At 37.7% G+C, this 22,859-nt stretch overlaps 1 protein-coding gene across 1 annotated transcript; it reads right to left on the bottom strand.

Annotated features, from left to right (window-relative positions):
• Positions 1 to 356: 356 nt before the first annotated feature.
• Positions 357 to 18,301, bottom strand: LOC100378772 (uncharacterized). Its single transcript, XM_002736666.3, has 5 exons — positions 17,709 to 18,301; positions 10,759 to 10,855; positions 9,567 to 9,690; positions 2,501 to 2,678; positions 357 to 2,153 (listed from the first exon to the last, which is right to left on the bottom strand). The coding sequence occupies exons 1-5, from the start codon at positions 18,088 to 18,090 to the stop codon at positions 1,849 to 1,851; spliced, it is 1,086 nt and encodes a 361-aa protein (XP_002736712.1). The 5' UTR covers positions 18,091 to 18,301; the 3' UTR covers positions 357 to 1,848.
• Between the last annotated feature and the right edge of the window lie 4,558 nt (positions 18,302 to 22,859).

Here is a 22,859-nt window from a genome sequence, read left to right as displayed (position 1 = left end):
ACTAGTATTCTATTTATAAATCATCACAATCGTTATATATATATGTATGTGATATGATAGGAAAGGAAGATTACCAATTGCTAGGGCATAGCCTACTGTCACAGTAGATGATTTGAGGTAGACGTTAAAGGACGGGATATGGAGACGTTCTCAGTTTATATACACCGTACAAGGGTGAGGCGTCAGAGTGTCTGCCGTCAATGCTTATATCGCCCCTCCCCCTCATACACGCACGCACGCATTCCATATTTTTTCAACCTGATTAGAAAAATCTCAGTAATAACATAATATTACAAGAACACACGGAATAAAAATAGTCTATCTCACTCATACAGAAAATGAAATATCGTAGCGAATTATGCAAATATGGTTTGTTTTATTTATTTATTTATTTATGAATAAATTTCTTACATTGATCAGCATATAGCACGCAGAAAGTAGATATAAAATATGGGAAAATACAAAATGGTAAATTTAGGAAAATAAATAGGGCCGAACATTTAACATTTCCACGGTTCCAACGCAGTGAAAGGTTTGACACGCAACGATGACAGTTAGACAGAATTTAGCGGCATGAATCGAATGTGAGAATGATTGATTGGCAATTGTACACTTGTGAGGAGTATAACAAAATAACATAGATACAAATAGAAATGGAAAGTAACTGTTAAGTGGCTGAAGGGCGGGAAAGTAAATCTCATCTCTTGCATTTCGCAATAAGAATTATATATACAGAGTAGCGGCTATACAAATTGTCTAGGATGCGAATACAGTACTGGGCTTACGGGAAAGAAGAACCACAAAGTGCTAGAGACTTTCTATCGCTGGGTTCAATTAGTCGTAATAATAATTCCTGAACATCAGCAACTAGATTACATCAAAGCGTTCAATGTTGACTTGACTAACAATTGCAATTGCTGAAGTAATTAACTAGCAAATATAAATGATGGCATAGAGAGACGAAGAAAGACGGACGTGTCCATGCACTTTCTTTAAAACATCGCTCTGCACGAGACACAATTACTAAACTAAACATGCTGTTTCGTGAAAAATGGGAAAATAATGATATTTATGTGATTTGATTTTTCATAATAAATAAATTATTTTCTTTTTATCTCAAATGAAGTAAGGTTTATAATAGAACGTTTCTCTTTTCTGTTACAACTTTATCACCGGGGTCTATTCTAATCCGTTTTGGGAATGAATGAAGTGAAATAACAAAGAAACATAGCCAATCTGCAAGTGACATCAGTCGATGAATGCAATCGACAGGAGGGTAGTTTGTATCATTTCGATGGGTTTGATCAATTGATTTCACTCAATAATAAAATAAGGTGAAATGAAATTACACATCGACAAAGCTTTAATAAAAAAGCAATATATTAATAAATGACAAACCAGCACGACTTCCATTGCTTAATGCATGACCTACCAGCTTCATCATTGCATTTATCGATACCTCTTTTCACTGAATGCATTTAACATTTTGACTTCATCATTAAGTTTTGAAGTAGTCCATGTGGCAGTAGTAAATTAACCAACAATTTTTTTACGCAAGAGAAACAAGTTGCAAAATTAAATTTTGACTTTTTGTTGTCAGTCTGTCTGCGTCGGCCGCCACTGAACAGCAGATATGATCAGCAGTATGGAGAGCACGCACGTATTACAATAGATGAGCTTTCGAAGTTACAAGGAGAGCTTGCACGGCCCTGTTGTTTGGAGTATCCCACATTCATCTCTTTACACTGGGACATACACTATAATCTCTCATAACGTCGGCGAATATATTTGTTATTAATAATTAATAAATATTAAAATTGTTTGTATCATATATAGTATATTTCACTTTCATTTGTTCATTTCCATGACTTGCTGTTTGTATCGCTCCACCTCCGATGTTTTGTTTGTCATATGTTTATTCACCGGTTGTTCGTTATTGTTGTCATATGACCTACTTTCGTTGAGTACTTTGGCACTGTGTTCCAGTGCTTTTGCTCGCAATGCCGCTATGCTGCTGGATCGTATTTCTTCAGGGTCTCTATCTCCTACGGTCGATGAATTCTCATTTTCAAGGTCGTCGATATCCAATGTTTCGTCGTCGTCTTCTTGTTCCTTTAACTTAGCTGCTGCTTCTATTGATTTCTTGTGCATCCCTGAAAAGTATACACCGAAACCAACGTTATTAATATTTAAGTATATTTATATAATCAGTAACGACGTTATTTGAACTACACTATATTTATATCATTTTAGTTACTTCTCTGTCTGGTATTTATTATAATATACATTATTTATTTATTATAATTTATAGAATTAATGTTGCTACGTCACAATCAAAAAATAAATCAATCGTACTTTCTTGTTTTTTTCCTGAACCTTTCCAAAATCTGTCAAACTGCCGCACATAGAGTAGCACTGGTTGTCCCGACACCCGCGTTGCTTTCGCTCGGCATCGGAATATGCAAATCAATAATCAATAACTAATCGGTAAACAATTTACCTAAGAGCCAAGGAGCACAGGAATCACCCGTTTCTTCTGGTTCTTTTAAAATACTCTCCGGTAGAGGTAGTGAGTGTCGGACCATGGCACCGTACAAACCATATTCAGCCATGACACTGCTACGTCCCCACTTCTTTTCCTTCTTGCGCCATTTAGCACGTCTGTTCTGAAACCATACCTGTGTAGTAAATGGAAAAACGATTTAAAATTTCGTCAACATATCAACTATGTTTTATTTTTTGATTACACTACATTGTTTTAATCCGAACGCGTGTTTCATGGCGACTGTAGCATTTTAAATTTATTTCATGTGATTATTCGATTTTTATAGTATGCAGATGATATATGCCCACTTGCGTTATCAAGTTTAGTATTACTTTATGCTAAAATATTTTTTCTAAATATAATTAACATCATAAATAGCTTCAGAAAATGTTTTTGTTTATCTCCACAAAGCTTTGGGTGATGTTTGCAAATCCCCCGACGTGTCATATATCATAATGTAGATGTATTCAGCACACTAACACATTATGAGCAAACCTTCCTAATAACACAACTTTGTTAAAAAAACAACTGTATTATATTTTCTGCAAACTCTTTCGTTAAAAAAGAGGCAGTTGAAGATAACGGTGATCGTACGAGGGTTACAATTGGGCGTATTAAACGACAGACGAAACTATTTCATAATTTTATGATTCATGCTGAGACCCTTCTGATATTTAACCCAAATTATCGTCGTGGTAGTTTGCCGGCAATTTTTAATAATTTTACCGTTAATAAGTTCCCGACCAGAAATTACAGCGTTTTAGAAGATATAATTTGGCTGTAATTTCAGTTTAAGAATTGCCAGCCTAGGGCTTAAGTTAGGGTCTTTTGCTATCCGATGTTATTATTCTCTCTTTTATTTGAGTAAACGAGGCGTCTTGCTGGTAACTCTCTCAATTACATGTCTCACACTGACACTGACTGTGGATTGGGGTTTTGTTCCGCCGCCAGTCAGTTATGTCCAATTATGTTAAGACGACCGACTACAATACGGCATCGTCGCACTGCAGTTCAGTTGCCTGGGTGCACGCTTCAAGTGGCAATGCCACCCGAGGCTGCTAGGCTTAATTAAGCCCACCCAATTTGCGATAGTAGTCAAAAAGTCATCGCTGTGCAATGTTGCTAACGTTACTCCCATTTTAAAAGTCATAACACATATTTTCACTGGCATTGGGTTACGCAGCGTACTAGTTACAGACTTGTCTTTCTTGTGCATTATGTCGTTTCATGGCGATGGTAATAATGCAAATAAGTTACCTTGTCGGGATACGAACATTTTCAACGAAGGAACTTGTCAATATTAATATACAATGTGGTGATATTTCCATCTAACCACCTACTTCTAAATAACAAAGGGAACGGCATATCTCACATTGATAATGCATAGCAGTCTGGGAGAATAAATTTAAGTTGCAGAACGTTAACTAGGTGGTAGTATATTAGTAATGCTGTTACCATGGTGATGTTCTCGGATAGCAGTGTCTGTGATATATATATATAAGTTGTCAATTTAAACGTACCACATACATATCTATATCAAATGAAATGAACCACTAAAGCATTCTCCAATTTGTATTTTGCAATAATATGTTTTTCCGTCACGGTGTGTCGCTGACCGGTGTCACGTGCGACATTTGAACAAATTGCCGACGTTATTTCACGGAAAGAAATTTGTGAATATTGTTGTATACAATTCAAAATGCAACAATATATTAATCTCAGCAGTGACGACGCCAACAGCCATTTTCTGAGATAAATCTAAATCCGCACATGCACCATTTGGTGGCAATTTTCCTTTTCAATGCGCGTTTTGTTCGCTTCACGGAAGAAAATGGCGGCGTTTTAGTAAACTTGTCCATTTCACGGCCATAAAGGTTATCAAAAGATATGTTGTTAGAGTATCTGTCGACTTGTAAATCCCCCACTAATCTCCAATCCAGATAAGTACATATAATAATCAAGCTCGGGGTGCATATAGCAACGTAGCTGTTTGCGCCATCAGAAAGAGTTCAATGTGTATGGACGTCAATTCCCCTACTCTAAGAAGGAGCAAATGCAATATAGTATGATTTTTTTATATGTGTTTTATTTTCAATGGAAATTTATATTTATATTTATCGAAAACTATCCGAGATTAATGAAGATACATGACTAATTGTATTAAAAGGCGTCTAGGTTGGAAACAAGGTATGATCGTTAGTTTTAATCAAATGCATATAAAAAGACACATGCAGTCATTTTTTTTAAATGGAACAGTGTGAAATTATGAGAATGACAATTTTTTGAAAAGATCTTCTATACATGTGTTTTTAGATGGATATAACAGCCAATTACGGGAACGTGGCTGCTCAAGTATCGTTTTCTTTCATTGACAACGAGGACTACCGGTGCTCGTTTCATCTACACAAAAGGCTCTACATATTTCGTGTTTTTCCCTGTATCAGTGTTTAATGACCCGTTACAATAATTGCAGTTCAATCCTTACTTCGTTATGCTGTGAGTAGCGTAGTTCCTTTTCATAATTCACAACCCAGGCTTTCCTCGCAGTAGCTTCTCCCCTTGCTGGCTACATTTCTCTACGTGACACACTAATTAGTACCTCGCCAAGTAAGCACCCTAGAACATCCAGCGTCTTGCAAATTGAAAAGGTCCGTGTCGCAATCAGTCTTTCATACAGCCCTGTATAAAAACCGTTATCGGCACGTTCGTGTTCGCCAGCGTTTTCCCCCCTTCATTTCAAGGGTTGCTTTTTTGTTCGTATCCTGCTAACTAGCTACGAATACCGCAAACCTGTTGTTATTCCGTTCAAATATATCAACTAAACCAAATTGTATTGTATTATTAGTATTGCCCTACTGTGCGTGGATAAGTCTATTTTATCGAGTCTGGGCTGGCAGTTGTGGTCAGTTCGCAGAAAAGATATTCTCGTTGTGAGAATAATAAATTCAATTTGTTGTTTTTACTTGACTCTAAGAGGACATCATTAGAAATATAGCTACAATAGATAAAACTATTTGCGAGCGAGAACGATGTTTTTATTCGAGTCGAAAATTATTATAATAACAGTAACCAATGAAAAAAATAAACTTCACAATACTAATATGTCTGCGGGGATAATAACAATAGATTTTTATTGTTTGGAGAACAAACAAATCAAAGTTACTGCTATTGTTCTGTAATTATAACAACAACGAAGACTGGTCATCCTTGGCAGACAAAGCGAGAGCCGTGGTGTGATATACTGCTGATAGTTACACAAATAAACTATGTTAATGTTAATGCACATGTTATTTTCAGCGCCACTCACCGATTACCGCCACGTCGTAGAGCATGTGACAATCAGGTGTTGATTAAAGTGTTAATAAAAACAATAAAACGATTATCGATTTCACGCCTGTATGACGCGTCACTTTACCAGGCGTGAGATGAAAGACAATTTTAAAAACCCGTAAACGAATAAAGAATGTCAAAAATATATTGTATCAAAATTGGGATGGTACAGTGCTAACGTTATCATCTTTGTATAGAGAGGGAAACTCCTAGATATTCAAATTGTTTACTGTAACGAGTAAAAAACATGCATAATGTCGAATAATTTGACATAACACTTTTATAACCCTTTTTCAAAAAATCGTTTACTATGTTTTAGTAGTTCACTGAATTCACCGCGAATTTGTACATGGTCTACTCTGAGTAATGAGAAACTCACAGAATTCACCATGAATTTGTATACGGTCTACACAGAGTAATGAGAAACTTACAGAATTCACCATGAATTTGTACACGGTCTACCCTGAGTAACGAGAAACTGACCGAATTCACCATGAATTTGTACACGGTCTACTCTGAGTAATGAGAAACTCACAGAATTCACCATAAATTTGTATACGGTCTACACAGAGTAATGAGAAACTTACAGAATTCACCATGAATTTGTACAAGGTCTACTCTGACTAATGAGAAACTCACCGAATTCACCATGAATTTGTACACGGTCTACTCTGAGTAATGAGAAACTCACCGAATTCACTATGATTTTGTACAAGGTCTACTCTGAGTAACGAGAAACTCACAGAATTCACCATGAATTTGTACACGGTCTACTCTGAGTAACGAGAAACTCACAGAATTCACCATGAATTTGTACACGGTCTACTCTGAGTAACGAGAAACTCACCGAATTCACCATGAATTTGTACAAGGTCTACTCTGAGTAATGAGAAACTCACCGAATTCACCATGAATTTGTATACGGTCTACTCTGAGTAACGAGAAACTCACCGAATTCACCATGAATTTGTACAAGGTCTACTCTGAGTAATGAGAAACTCACCGAATTCACCATGAATTTGTACACGGTCTACTCTGAGTAATGAGAAACTCACAGAATTCACCATGAATTTGTACACGGTCGACTCTGAGTAACGAGAAACTCACAGAATTCACCATGAATTTGTACAAGGTCTACTCTGAGTAATGAGAAACTCACCGAATTCACCATGAATTTGTATACGGTCTACTCTGAGTAATGAGAAACTCACAGAATTCACCATAAATTTAAGTCGGGTTACCAACAAACTATACGCCGTATTGGCTAATTTTATCACTTGGCATATCCCATAATTCAATTCGCGTGTCCCTATAAAGAGGTGACACGTGTTTAGACGTAACCTTTCGGACCATTTCTTAGCAACCTTGAATTCAATTTCATCCCAATCTATTGCGCGTTTTCAGTTTGTTCAGATGAATTTATTTTCAGTAGTCAGAATGTTGTTGAATCGCTGTCATTTCCTAAATGCTAAGCCTATGACTGGTTGCGACCAGGGCGAGGCGAATAGACGCGTGTCAATTTGTATTAGTGATGCACATCAAGTGTACTGTAGACGTGAATGTACGGCTAGAGACTGATAAGCGACCTTAAAAACATTGTCAAACACGATCATTGAACATTACATCCATCCGCCGATTAAAATTGCTGAGTAATTCGTTGTCAAACGAAATGAGATCCTCTTAAGCGAGACTCGATGATTGGCGATTCACACCCTATCGCCGAGTGATTGTCAACAGTATAGGACTGTATGTATTCACTATAAGCTGCAATATACCGAGAGTGGTAAAAAAGTAGCATTTCAATTGATGTATATTTAGTCATTTACTAACTTTAACAAAAGTTTTCTTTTTTTTTTTCGTGTAGTGAACATCGCAGTGTCGATCTATTCAAGCGTTCTGTTCTGCTTACTTTTACGCATGGTCGAACCGTTTGGTTAAAGCCGATTCCAGACAACTTTCAAATGAGCTCAATTTTGCAAATTAAAAGGCATAAATTTCTTTAATTTTCGCAGAGAAACTTAATGCAACCCCAGGGAGATTTTTTCCAGGTAGTTAAACAGCGAGTGGTATCTCTTTTCATATCGTAGGATGACGACGGGTCGTATTGGGAGTTTTTTAAACAGAGGGATTAGTACGTTCGATAAAAAAAAACCTCGGTTTATCCTCCACAAACACACCGGCAGTTTGTTAAGAGTAAATCTCTACTGAGCGAGTACACATATGTATGCATATCCAGGGGATTAAGGCGATGACGATTTATTAAAAATAATAACCAATACTTTTAACAAATTGGCTGGCACTTCAACTTAACAGATTACTCCTTGTCCCATTGAACTGTGCATACAGCCTGGTAATATATGGTCTCTTCAGACAAGGGACGCTATGCTCGAAATGTACATGGCATAATATGGATGAACAATGCGACGCACACAGTACAGCCGATGTACATTGATGCGGTAATATATCTAGTATATTTGTTTTTCTTCCACCGTACCTCATAACCATATAAGGATTTGCCGCACATGTTTTTCGCAATGGTGAGCGCGTGTTGCACAATAACATAGATTTGAAGTCGAGGGATTCTATCAGGTTCATTTCGACGTTGGCGCAGTGTATGAAAGACGGACGCCCCCAAGACGGAAGCCTCCCCTAACCCAACACACTTGTAGGAAATTGTACGAAATATATACATAACTATATTGTAACCAATTTAACCACCGTAATTTTACCATGAATACGGGTAACTGATCTACTAAAATGGTATAAACTTGAGGGCATTTGATAGTTCAAGATTAGAAGGTTGATAGTTCAACTATACTATTATATTATTGTTTTTATTCTGTGCAACATTCGTTTTATTTGGAGCCATATTCAACTCATACAAAATTTGTATGTGAAAAAAAATCATACCGAAAAAGCATTGATAAAATTGTCTTCGTATTGAATATAGCCTCTACTCCCACGCTCTAGTCGACTGTACGCTATTGGCCTGTTTATTATCGACTCGCGAGACACGAGGAAATTGTGTTTGGATGAATGACGTCATTTATGATTGACATTTCTAAATAGTTTAATTGCCTGCAGAAATAATATTTACGCGTGAATCGATCCATTGTTACCAGGTATTCAATGGCTAATTGCTTATAATTAGTACTAGCTGTCTTTCCAATTAACCGACCCTCAATTAAAAAACCGTAATTGTATAATCAAATTAAAAAGTAAGATTTGTTGAATGTTTATTTCTGTATAGAAAATTGTCCAGCCTTTTGAATAACAGATTGTAAAGTGGGTATTATTTGATTCCAGTGCCAGACATTTATGTCGATAACAGGTATTTCTCCGTCATGTACAAGCATATTTGTCTCTTCACTTGTGCTAACACCGGTGACACCCAGCGGACTGAATATTACAGTGGTCAGAATGTTTGAGACACTAGACAATACCTTGCTGTCATTTTCTCTCAAACATAACACGTCGGCAGATGAGTCAGATTACTAGTAGTACTCAGGCTTGTTATATAGCCACAACACAGAACCGACGTATTGAAGATTACTTACATCTGTGATTTATATAACTAGCTACTATTTGCAGTAAACACGGAGTAACTGTCTCACAGAACAGAATCGATAGATTATTCGAGTCGTCGTGTAACTCATACATTATACAGATTATATGACCGTACGTAACGTACCTGAATGCGATCTTCTGGTAGATCTGTCCTCAGCGAAAGCACTTCCCTGGCATACACGTCGGGGTAGTGGGCTTCGTTAAACGCCTTTTCTAATTCTTCCAACTGGAAACTTGTAAAAATTGTCCTTTGGTAAAAAAAAAAAATCGGCGATTAAAACATGTACATGTATTAGATCCACAATGTCATGCGATATATATTATTACGGAAATCTAAGTTATATCCGTCTATAGTTTTACAGTTTACAATTTACAGTACTATAAGAATAACTCCATTGCCGTATTCAACATCTCTACTATTTTATTGTATTACAGTGGGTATTTGTGTTTATACTACACGTGGCCAGTCTTAAATTGAGGCTTAATATCATTCCAATATAAACATACGTGTTTATGTGCAGCGTAAACAAATTGAACAGATTTCTTTTACTGTCCAGCACATTGATAGATTCACACATGTCTTAGATTGACTGGATTTTAATCACGGCATGGTATTTAGTTAGCTGAGCAGTGACAAAGGCAGCGTTGCTCTGGCGTCCGTGGACGAGGACGTCGCTCATTGAATGTTATCTAGCCGAACGTTTCGAAATAAAAGCAAAAAACGTGACAAATGATAAAAGCGACCCGTGAATCTCCATGCGTAATCGCTAGGCGAGAATGAAAATGTTGCTTTTCAAATAGAGACTATGTTGGAAATTAGTGCCAGCCGAAGAAGCGTTAGAGGCGTTCAATTAGGTGGTATGTCAGCGATAGGGATTGAAGACCAGGGGCTACTGATTAGTCAGCCTGCTACCCCACCACTACCGCATTAGAAAGATTAATTCAATCTACGAACTCCGCCTAATACTAACAGTTATAGATAGACCAGTCATCATATGTGATAAACGATGCTTAGGGGCAGTACTGTCAATCATCCCGTATAGTGACTGGAAATGTAAACCTTAAGAAAGTTCAAAATAAGCAACTAGCTAAGTCTCCATTTCATTTTCCATCGTCATTATCATATTCATTTCTTCCACAGTTTTGAATCACCATGGTGATATATTTTCAGCATTTTTGCTCAACACGTCAGTTTGTATGAAAACTGGAGAGCGAGAGAGTGTGTCTGGATATCATGGAATCGGTTTCGTACTGCGATCATCACCGACGCGTAATTGAATGGGTGGGAATTGACATGCCGTGTGTGTATCATTTACCTATGTCGTCTTTTCTTCTTCTTTTTGTTCTGTTTACAGTTGTTCATCAATGATCGACTCATGAATCCATTCCTGTCACTTGAACTATCGTCATCGTCTGCAAAATCAACCATAACAGCTGATAATTGCACAAGCAAGAATCAAAATTATTAACGCACTTCATAAATTGTTCTGTAAATTATAACCTAGCGTAAATCGTACCCTTTGCTCCCATTTGACGCGAATATTAATTGAAATATATATTGATTTACGCAAAGCTGTCGTAAATTGGTAGAATGGTACGTGACGCGACACAAACGAAGCAATCATTACAATATAATCAATGGCCAATAACAAATGATATGTTAAAACTGTTGTTTTTAATATTGAGTTAACATTATCTGATATTGTTACAATCGTTGACAAGCTTGTCGATTTATTTTTAGTACAACTCAAAAGTTTCGCTTCACATCTTTTGGCGCTCCATCGTTTTCCCGGAAAAATAGTTTACACAGTTGTTGCCATGGACATTGAGTTGTTCTTGTTTGCTAAGATTGAAAAGGAACTGCCCAGCAAACGACATTGGTGGTAGAAATAGATACACACGCAAAGTGATTAATTTGTCAACGTTTGTCACCGCGCTGACTGCTGTAGTGCTTTTGACGAGGACAGATGTTTAAAGAACAAAGTCAGTACAACTTGTGTTCAATTGTGTTTGTTTTCAATAACCCATAGGGCAATGTGTTGGGTGCAGTAAAGTAACAGATGTAGTAACGAGCGATTGTCTGCTTTCGATGCGTGGTTACCACATCGTTATATTAATACCGCCACCGTGGCCGGCCGTACGACCTAATATTGCGTCACTTCTAGAACTTAAACCGAAATTAGAAGAACATTCACTAAAATTACCCACTGAGACCTACTGTGAAGATTATATTTTGTTTTTCCTTGACAACCATGATGTCAAAATGTTAGATAAATTACATGGAAAAACAATCAAATTGCCATATCAGGTGCTGTCGGATTTCCTTTACATGTTGACAAAGCAGTGATCAAAGTACGTTTTGAAATTTATTTCCAACCTAATATTGTGTGTCATCGTATATTTTCAGCCTAGTCCAGGGTGTCAACGTCTATTTGTAGCCTAATTCTGGGTAACATTGTCTGTTTCAGCCTAATTCTGGGTAACATCGTCTGTTTCAGCCTAATTCTGGGTAACATCGTCTGTTTCAGCCTAACTCTGGGTAACATTGTCTGTTTCAGACTAATTCTGGGTAACATCGTCTGTTTCAGCCTAATTCTGGGTGTCATAGTCTATTTAAAGCCGAATACAAGGTATCATTGTCAAATAATTACAGTCACATATCATTGCAGCTTTGACGATGTAACATCGTGTAACACCATGGAGAAAGTTGGATAGTGGTCATATTTCAAGTTAGCCGTGAAAGTAAATTGCCCCGAACCCCTGTAGTCGTCACCCTGTTTCTGATTTAGATAAGTAACTGGAATTATTTTCCATGCAGTGCGTCGACAGCATATTTGCTTAGAGCCTCCTAATTTGATTGAGAAAGTTAATTTTAAAATTGGGCTGTGTTAACGGTATCAATTTAATTTTCAACCAAATAGCTTATATATTTTATTTGATTAGAGAACTTTGCAATATCATAACGACGGGTGCATGGCTTGGGAGAACATAACAGTTGAATAATATCTACTAGGGATAGTCCGACACTCACAAATAAATGTAGGTGTGTCGGTAAAGTAGATTAGCCAATCCATCCCGTGAGTGAGGCAGTCGCGTTTCTCGGGATTGACGCGTATGGTGTTAGATTTAACGACCACTTGATAATAATCATCATACATTGAGTTCATCGCGATTTATGAAGTTTAGTTATTTTAACAATTTTAGAAGCTTCTGTCGCGCATGCGACCAACTAAATAACGTGACAAGCGAACTATGTCAAGCATCTCAGTATTGCCGTCGAGCAACATGGTAAGCGACATTCTAATATAAGGACACTCGACTATGATCAAGAAACGAAATTCTTAGTACATTGTCCGTCATTGTCTTACGTTCTTTTTAAATCACGTTTCCAAATAATTTTCGACCACACACAACGCTTTTACTCAGATTTTTTTAGAAATAAAAATAATCAAAAATATTAATTACAAATTTAATGATTTCAACTATCACTACTAGTTATAATCATATATGATATTTATTAGATACAAATTAATCAGCTATGTCTAACAATATTGACGCAACATTTGATTTAAACAAATCCTTGCTTAGAATTGGCGTCTTCCCGTAATCGGTGGTCAGGAAAGAATGTCTGATTTTTTTTCACTCTCATAATATCACATTCCTAGTTGTAATTGACATTGCTATGGCAACACTCATCGGTTTCCAGGGAAATTAGCTGCTATTTTACCCCGCACAGATCATTGTTATTTTATTCTTGTTTTGGTTCGTTTTTTTTCATAAAATAGTATTAAAATATCCTCTCGTTAACGCCGTGAATTATGTGGTCAATATACTCGCTGTACTAAGGTTTCTAAAGACAGCTTGTAATATCAACTCGTGGTATGCTTCAAATTGGTTAATTTGTTTTTGTGGTCACGATCCAGTTATTATTTGGAAGCAAGAGACAGAAGAAAACCGCCCAATTTAGTACGTATGCCGAGCTGCATAATCCAACATCGTTAGCTAGCTTCAATTCAGTCTATTTCCATTCTGCACGACGCCTGTTAGCGGTTCATCTTCGATGCACCGAAATGAGGTGATATTCCGTAGTAATTATTAATATTTGTTTCCCATCTCCTTGATTGAAAGCGGGCTATCTCTTTTGGTTTCATATAGTGTTAATTTTCTAATAAACATACATGTTTTATAAGGTGTTGTATTTCATTTATGTCCAGATACAAGACCTTATCTCGCCTAGCGTGTATTGAATGAATGCTAACTTTCTCCTCCACGCCAAATGATGATTGGCTCCGGAGCTTAGGGTGGCTGGCTAACTCGTCTGGGAAAAGCTCAACAATACACTCATAATTAATAGTAATATTATAGAAATTAACAGTTTCTGATTTTCGTCGCGGTCAAATTTATCTGAAGCGTGGTGTATGCATGTAAGCAGTGCAAACTATGTTCTCACACGCTGTATGCTTTGTGTGTGCTGTGTTGAGGGTACATATCCATCGTTATCGATTGATTTCATCACTCACTGAAATTTGTAATTCGTGAATGCATTTAAAAAATCCATGATCGTGTGTTGATTCATTTCTCGTTAGAGTATTGCAACGCAACAATTCCAGTAAATCGATGCGTTTGAGTCAACGGCTGATATCGACACATTGGATTTGTTCGGCTGATATCAACACATAGGATGTGTTCGGTTGATATCGACACATTGGATGTGTTCGGCTGATATCAACACATAGGATGTGTTCGGTTGATATCGACACATTGGATGTGTTCGGCTGATATCAACACATAGGATGTGTTCGGTTGATATCGACACATTGGATGTGTTCGGCTGATATCAACACATAGGATGTGTTCGGTTGATATCGACACATTGGATGTGTTCGGTTGATATCAACATATTGGATGTGTTCGGTTGATATCGACACATTGGATGTGTTGACACGCGTAAATAGCTATTTTAAAGGAGTCTCATTCCAAATTACAGATAGTGCGTCCGGGTAAAATGTAAAATACCTACAAGTTTGTATTTGTCAGTAACTTTGAACTTTGTTATTAAGTGTGCCGCAATAGAAAACAATTTTAAGCTAATATAACAAACCAGGTGCCTGGAACAAAGCTTTTAGATGTACTGATGAGATGGACGACACGTGAGTATCAACCCCAACGAGGTGAATATGTGCGTAAATTGTTAAAGGAATGCTGGTTAGTCAACCGAAGCACGCAAAAAAAACCGTCAGCTATAAAAGTCTAACGCGAAAAGTGAACACAATTTAAAAATTACACACCAAAGTGAACAAATTGCTTAAATGGTGGGCCTTGTAAGTGAATAAGTGACTATAGCTTGCTTAGTGGAGCATGGGCGATATGTGGATGGATGGACGTGTGTCACGAAACACACCCGGCTTGAAATATACCCATAAAAGAAAATGTGCTATTTCGGCGTGATTACGTTTACATCTATGTTAGCCGTAATTCACCGAGAGGCTGCCGAATTCCTCGTACTGACAGAAACAGTGTTGTTAGTCAATGTTATTTATAATGTTGTAGATTTCTCAACTGATAACGGCAACAGTCGGCCAAAACGTAGACGGATCCTCAAAAATGGCACAATTTCCATTAAAAATCAAGCACGTGATAAATATAATCTGTTTTGAACAAGTACTACTTAATACAACAACTGATTCTATATGTACTAGCTATATACAATAATTTCATCAATACTTGCAGTTTGTTAATAACACGAGGGTACAGTGACTTCCACACTAACTAACTGTAGGGTAAATTCAATCAAGTTTTAGTTTGTACATCGTTGTGCTAATTACAATAACAAACTGCTCAACGTAGTGAGTGCTTGACGCCGACGTATCGTCGCAGTCTCGCTAAATATTTGTAAAATTTAGTGTCGTGTTTTTCTGCTGACTTGATTCACTCTAAAAGGCACCAATTAATGTATAAATGCTTTGTCTATCATCTGCAACTGTCAAGAGTGCATTGTCTGCCAATTGGCCGAGGCTGCATTGCGAGTCAGTCAAACACGGCCACTCTAGGCGCGGTGTTAAATTGCGTGTGCGTTCGTTACTTGAGTATGCCTACGCTGTACATCATAGGAGCTATGGATTCTGAATATACTATATTTTCCATTTAATTATGAATCTTATTGCAGAGATAGTGTAGGTATGATGTATCTGGCTGTTAACGCCAAATACCCATTCATTTATTGATCTTTACAAATGACACCTAATACATTTCCTGATCATAGTAATCGCTTTGATAATTGCATATCCCCTGCTTGGCCTGGGTCGCGTATTGAATTGCCCTTTTCCTTGCATTATCGTAATTTTTCAATAATACATTTATTGGCAAAGGATGCTTTTTAGATTCTCGTGTAAAAGGCAAAATTGCGAACGCGGTGTTTGTAATTTATTCTTTTTGAAGTTGGTGGTATCTGTAATATTTGACAAAGCTGTGTGCCTTTGTGAAGTCACTCATACGTTGCCAATGGATCAGTAGTCGCCCCGCGTTTCGCCTATACACTGTCAATCACGCGTTTTGACAAACGCTCCTGTCTGGTTTCTTTATCTTTTAAAACATTGAGACTTCAATCAAAAAGTGTTAATTTTACAATTACTGGGATTAAACTGGAAGGCCTACTTTGCCATCCCAATATCTGTAATTCAATTTTAACAAATGGCTTCTCAGTCAAAAAGAAACGTAAAAAAAACTCTCAGCAAGGATTATTAGATTTGGAGACAAAATAAAAGTCGGTGGCTTTCAGCAAGCAAACAGTTCAAATAAAGCCTAGACAAATACATTTCACTTATGAGTGTTGTACTTGCTCCTTACTCGTGCAGAATTCCGAGTCAGTCATAACGGGGTTATCACTGTAGTCTCCTGGCCCCATCTTAAATTACAGAGCCCGGGATTACATGCAGAAACTCGGAAATTGGCAGGCTACGCAATTTCATCGCCAGTCACCAATAATCCACCGTACTTATTAAATTTGAGCAAAACATCGCTGACGGATACAGACAGTGTTTCAATAATTGATCGCAAATTGAAAGCAGTTTGGCGGACAACTCGTTTTGAAGCGCTCTGTAATGCAGTTGGTGGTTCTCTGTAAATTCCCACTCGCTCAGAAGCAAGTTACCAAAATGAATGGGCTGCGATCTTAAAGATGGGCGAAGCAAGCCAGCTATCTATGTTATGAGACGGAGTACCAGGCCTGATCTCTCTCCTATTCACACTGCTATATTAATCTATTAACACGTCCTCAAGGAACATAATAAGGTTTTCTGATCGAAATTAAATGCCTTGATGAAAAATCCGCCTTTTCTAAAGACCCATAAAATATAGACGACATGGATACAATGTTATATACGTTAAAAGGGAAGACGCGCTCAATCCTTTTTAGCGATATTAAAATATGTAGAGCATAAAAGAGATACTTGTAGCCCATGGGAAATGTTATGATTAGCTTTTGACTACTTCGTCAATGATTTTTTACCCACTGCGCCGATTTTTCATCTCTTAATTAGGTGTTTTAAGTTAGCACCTTATTTCCCTTTGGCCACCGTATCGGGGAAAATAGCCCTTTCAATTCAGTATCTGATTTACTTATTTTTAAAAATCACGAGAGATGTAAAATTTGTATTTTATCGAAGGAGATTAATCCCTTCAGAACACCCTCCGGTTTCAAGTTTGTTTTCAATGTCCGCACTTCACTGCGTGTTCGGGTCGCGCTATTGACTTCTGTACATGGGCGTACTGCGAAGAAAGAATCACGACTGTGTATTCAAAATTAACTACTACTTGTTTTCTATGACATCGCTTTTTAAATATTCTGTCAGTCAGAGCAGAGTTTATTGTAGCCCTGCAACAAAGGAGGTTGGTCGGGAATACAGGGAACATAGGTATAGTGCGCGGACACCCACATAACTGTATTCAGACGAGCTTCATTTTAACTGTTGGATACTTTGCCCTAAAGTCAACCCATCTTTTGTTAAAACAATGAGTAGATACCTCACTCTTCAAGTAACTATAGCCATTGGCAAAGAGTCGGGCTAATTGTGCGGAAAAGTGGGCAGGAAACTTTTAAATTGATCGGTTTCAACAAACTTAGAAAAGTATTGATTTCTCTCGTTTAAACATGCAAGTTTTCGTGCCAAGTGCAACTAACTATATATCGATAAACTACTCACTAGCAAGTTTATGGTTAGCATCAGAACGCTGTTCAAAATAAAAAAAAATGAATATGGTTTCTTACCTTCTTGCATGCTGTGATGCGGTGGTGTGTGTAAACTCGTAGTTCCAACAGGCGGACTACTGTTCATTGGATTATGTATACCTAGTGTCGGCATGTAACTGGGTTTGGTAAAGTATACAGAGGCTGGACTCATAATCGTATCAGAAAGACAGCGAGCGACATGTGCACTCTGTACCGCCGCCGCTGCCGTGCTTAGTGCTACTGACTGTCGGCCACTCGTCCGATCTTCACACGGCGACGGAGTCAGTCCCAATAGTTCATTGATAGCGAACGGTGATCGCTGGGCAACGTGAGAAGTCGAAGTGGGCAGCGAGAGAGCTGCCGGAGCGGCAACTCGTGTTCGTGGGTCGATGAGATGGTGATTCATGGTCCCTCCAGTCATGCTAGGCCGATCGTCAAAGTCTAAATGAATCTGTAGTGTTCCTGTGAAGTGTACAAGCTTCTTTTCTCGACCGACTTGACTATACGGGGTGCATCAAACTACTGGTAGTCGCTTTCTCGGCTCACTCCTTAAATTTGTTGTGTTGATCATGCACATTACCTCGACCAGTAACCTACGGCTAGGCAGTTGTAATTAGCTATTGTCTAACGACCAATTTGCCTCCTTCTTAATTGAAATATCAATACATTGACCTGCCAATCACATTGATATGAACATGCCTGCCGTCTGACGTCGAAGTCTCATTAGTAATGTACCGTGGGGTTCCTCCAATCGTACGGCTTCTTCTAAAAGTGACGTCACATGTTAAGTTTCACTCCCTTCGTTAAATGATAGGCGTTCATCGATGAATTGCAAATCATCTTGAGGTGAATTGATTTGCAGTGACCGTGCGTGTATTGGCGATTATGGCTACGGCTGACTACCCATCATCTATTCCCACTATAGCGTCAAGTATTGTAACGGCCTTTTAATTACCACGCTTAATTGTTTTGTCCCGTTATTGACTGGAAATTTTAATGCGATAATTGCAAATCAAACAAAATAACTCGACTCTGGCACGTTTCCGTAGTCTAACTGGGATAGCAGTGTACATGTATATATATTAGCAGATTGACCATTCGTGCATCGACACTGCCATTGAGGTTTTAATGTTAAAATGCAACTCGTTTGCAACTTATTTCGTTCGTTGAAATATATATTGGTCGCTCCGAATTGCCATAATGTACAATACACGGGAGTCTAATGTAACACCTCATAAAAACAATTTACAAGTAACACAAATAAATAAAACACGAAACTATTTCTCAGCGATGTATCTCGATTTAAACATTGGTATCAGTGAATGGAGTGTAGCAAAATATTAGTGAGTATACGAATAAATAAAGTCTTGCCGTGTGGTGGATGGACGGACGTGGTCGCTTAAGATGGAAATTGACAAGAAAGAAGCGTGTGTTTGAAACCTGACATTTTGAATCGCTTCATTGTAATCAGAAATCTAGCTTATTTTGTTAAGAAGTTGGTGCTGTAATTAAAACACAAGCGATTAGTTGACAAGTGCCGATCACTGAGATTCCTTAATAACAAAGGTCACAACAGTGCTGTATTTCATTCACTTTCGCCTTCCCGCGGTCAGACATTGTACTTACATTGTGTTGGTATGATAGGAGGGGCGTACCATAGTGAGTGTGCATCAATTACTGTACAATCTTAAGCCAACTAACAAGTCACTGTGCCCTTTATCTGCCACTTGATGACATCTCCGATGACAGACAGGCAGACCACGACAAGACTAGACCACAACGAGACATACATATCATCGAGCCACGTCTCAGCAGCAGGCATTTCACTTGAGTTGTTCGTTTAGGTTTGCTGCTAATTTACATATGCAATTGACAAGAAGACTCCTGTAAGCGACGTGTGTGGGAAACGTGAACGAATCACAGCGTCTATCGCCATGATATGGCTTCATGATTGACCATCATCTGCGGCTCAAATATAGCGACCCTTCCATAATTCAATATATACCAATATCCACCAATAATCAATCAACTTGTTTGGTTGTATCACTCAAATGAGAGTAAAAAGGTAGATTTGTTCTGGTATGATAGTGTTACTTTTCTAGTTGAGGCGAATGCCGCCCCGTCAATTAACACTATATGGCCTGCCAGCATGGAAGTTGTAATACAAGTAGCATAGCTCCAGGCCACGCACTCATCAACATTGTTAGTGTACAGCGCCATAATTTAATCTCCAAATTACTGCAGCATGCAGCACCCGAAAAGTTTCCCCTGGCTGCTATATACGATAATGCAATACTAGTAATTGTTTGTGCGTTACATTCACCGGAAGTCAGTACTACCGGATATGCATGTATTCCGTTGCAAAATGTCTATCGTTTGACTCTAATTGTGGAACTAAATTGGTGAAAATTACAATAATTTGTTTATTGGCTAAAGATCACATTTCGCCCAGTACTAATGAGCAGGCTCCCAGAAGAGCGATTTGCCCTTGTATTAGATGAGCGTCTACTCGCTACATGATTGGCCGAGATATTCCCATTAGCTGTCGGAACGTACAATAGGGGACGACGCAACGGCGATGTGCAATATATTCACACCTTTACACTTTCGCGATTGTGTTTTTTTATTAGTTACCAAGGAAACTATTGTGCACATATAATGTTAATCACACATGCGTATAAGGTCAAAGTTATTATAACTAATTGGTCGACGTTTGATTGGCAATTGAGTAATAGATGTAACAATTACAATAAAGTGAATGCAACGTCGTATAGTTGCAATTGTTGAAAAAGATAAGTTTATTATAATATTGAATTCAGTCTATTGCAGGCAGATTTTTAGCCTCTTCTCCTGGCACATTAGATTTGATAATGATTTATTTTCACGATGGAAATAAGTCAATAATATTATTGATTACTTCATCATAATGATTATCATCAGCAAACTTTATATCATATCGTATTATATATCACAGCATATGGCATCATATCGTATTATATCATATCTCATCTCATATCACATGATTTATCATATCACAGTGGTTATACCGCATCTTCTCAGATCACATGAGAGTTCACATCAGAGCACTGAATGGGGCGAAAATAGAATTCAGTGAAAGCGAAGTAGAGAGAAAATACACGAAAGAAAGTTACTTGTTAACACTACTGAACAACAATCTCTCTCATTAAATTAAATAAATCTAATAAAATAAAATAAGAAAGAACAAATGTAAAAAGAAACGTGAGAGTTGTGGCTTATACGAGTTGTAATGACACGACATGGAAAGAACACATCAACACACACGTTAGCAAATTGCCTTAAATTGGAACATGATGTATCTAGTAGTAGTACGTCGATGGTGGATCTCCAGGCGAATTAGCCCCGCATTTGCTTCTGTTTATGCTAACAAGCAGACGCTTGACTTTTGCTCCTCTCCATTATATTTGTTATTTCACCATATTTAGCTAATTGTTGTCTTGAAGAGACGACATTTGTGCCATTAGCGAGCGCCGTCATTTCAATTCTATTTAGGAGTTCAACGTTTCTGTGCTTATTGGCAAATCAAGCTAGTTTCGGCACATGGAACTACGTGTCTGCCAGCAATATTCAAACCAAACATCGTTACCTGAAAGATGTATGACAAAGTAAGGAGACAGTCCCCCACTGATAACTTTCATTCTTATTATCGAATTATTGATTTTTTTTTCTATAGTGCTGAACTGTCATCAGGAAGGAATAGTTATTTAGTATCGAGACGAAGTTAGGAAAAATAATCATGAATGTCGACCCACTTCTCGGACGGTATCTATAGTCTGAACCCAGTGGGAGAATAGTTTTGCAACCTGGAAGAGATATGACAATGAAACCCAATCAAATGTACAAGTATTGTTATCGAAAGTTATTTGGTCATCATGACATGTCGAATGTTTTCTGTGACGGTATTATTATAACACCGGTCTAGTCTAATAGACATTACAGAATAGATAAAATTAAAAGTGGAAATAATTTTTTTTTGTATTGTATCTAATTCACTTTTTATTGTACAAATAGCTTAAATTCAGATATAAACAAACTTACACTAATACATTACATGTTTAAGTCGAAAGTAAACGCAGTATATATAGTTTATACGAATCTTCACAAGTTCCTGCGATTACAAGCTAATCATGAATTTTCCGTCAACCAGAAGGTACTAACTAATAATCTAAAGAGAAATAACGACTGAAGCCTTACTGGTATATTAGATAGATTCTAATATCCGGGCAACGCAGGGCGATGACGAGGTAATTAAACGTTAAGAAATTTAAGAAGCGTTTACCGTGCACGACTTTTGATCATGAATTTCTAAGGTTTAAATAATCAAGGTAACTCCAGACTTGATCGGGTCACATGACGCATAGCTGACCCCTTGACCCCAGTAGATAGACTGAAAGTGGCACTACATGTATTATTATGTGAGGCAATCACACCAGTGAGTATTGCAACCACTAAATTAAATAAATAGAGCAGAGAATCTTCAATCAGTCACCGCCGTGCAGGGATACAGATAGTCACAAGATACTCTTGCGTGCTGAATTAACCGACAAACACACCGCCACTTTGCAGATGATTTCTCAACCAAATAGTATATGAGATCACTTAGCCAGGTGAATCAAAAACAGTCGGCGAGAGGGTGGTAGTTTGACTGCATTTCCAGGCTCAGCTGACGTATATGTTATTGAGGCCAAAAATACCCTTTTCAAAAATAATAGCAAATCCTATTTTGAAGAATCATTTCTCTTGCAGATTTGTTTTGAAATAAAACAGATATCGCCAAGTAAGTTGGATGGACGACGTGTCAATACGTACAGGAACCATCCGAGACCAAGGCGAGCAGGTTTTTTGTTGAAAATTTCATTTTGCTTGTTTTAAAAATGTTTGAAAAAGTTACATTTTGGTCATGTAACTTACGAACCACATTTTAGATGCAATTACATCCCATATTTGCGCTGCTATACACAGAGATACACGTATACATTTATGGTTGAAAAATGGCAAACGTGCACATCAGTCCTCTTTGGCCATAGCTCAGACATTTTGTGTGTGGGTTACGGCAACGTCTGACGTGTATGTAATGTCATAGTACCGTGATACCGCTACGAACGGTTGTCGTCCTGGTGAGGTGAGATCACTCACTGGTTAAACTTGCCA

This window comes from Saccoglossus kowalevskii, chromosome 2, assembly GCF_978046115.1.
Source record: "Saccoglossus kowalevskii chromosome 2, keSacKowa6.1, whole genome shotgun sequence".
NCBI lineage: Eukaryota > Metazoa > Hemichordata > Enteropneusta > Harrimaniidae > Saccoglossus > Saccoglossus kowalevskii.
This window is presented reverse-complemented; position numbering and strand designations above follow the sequence as displayed.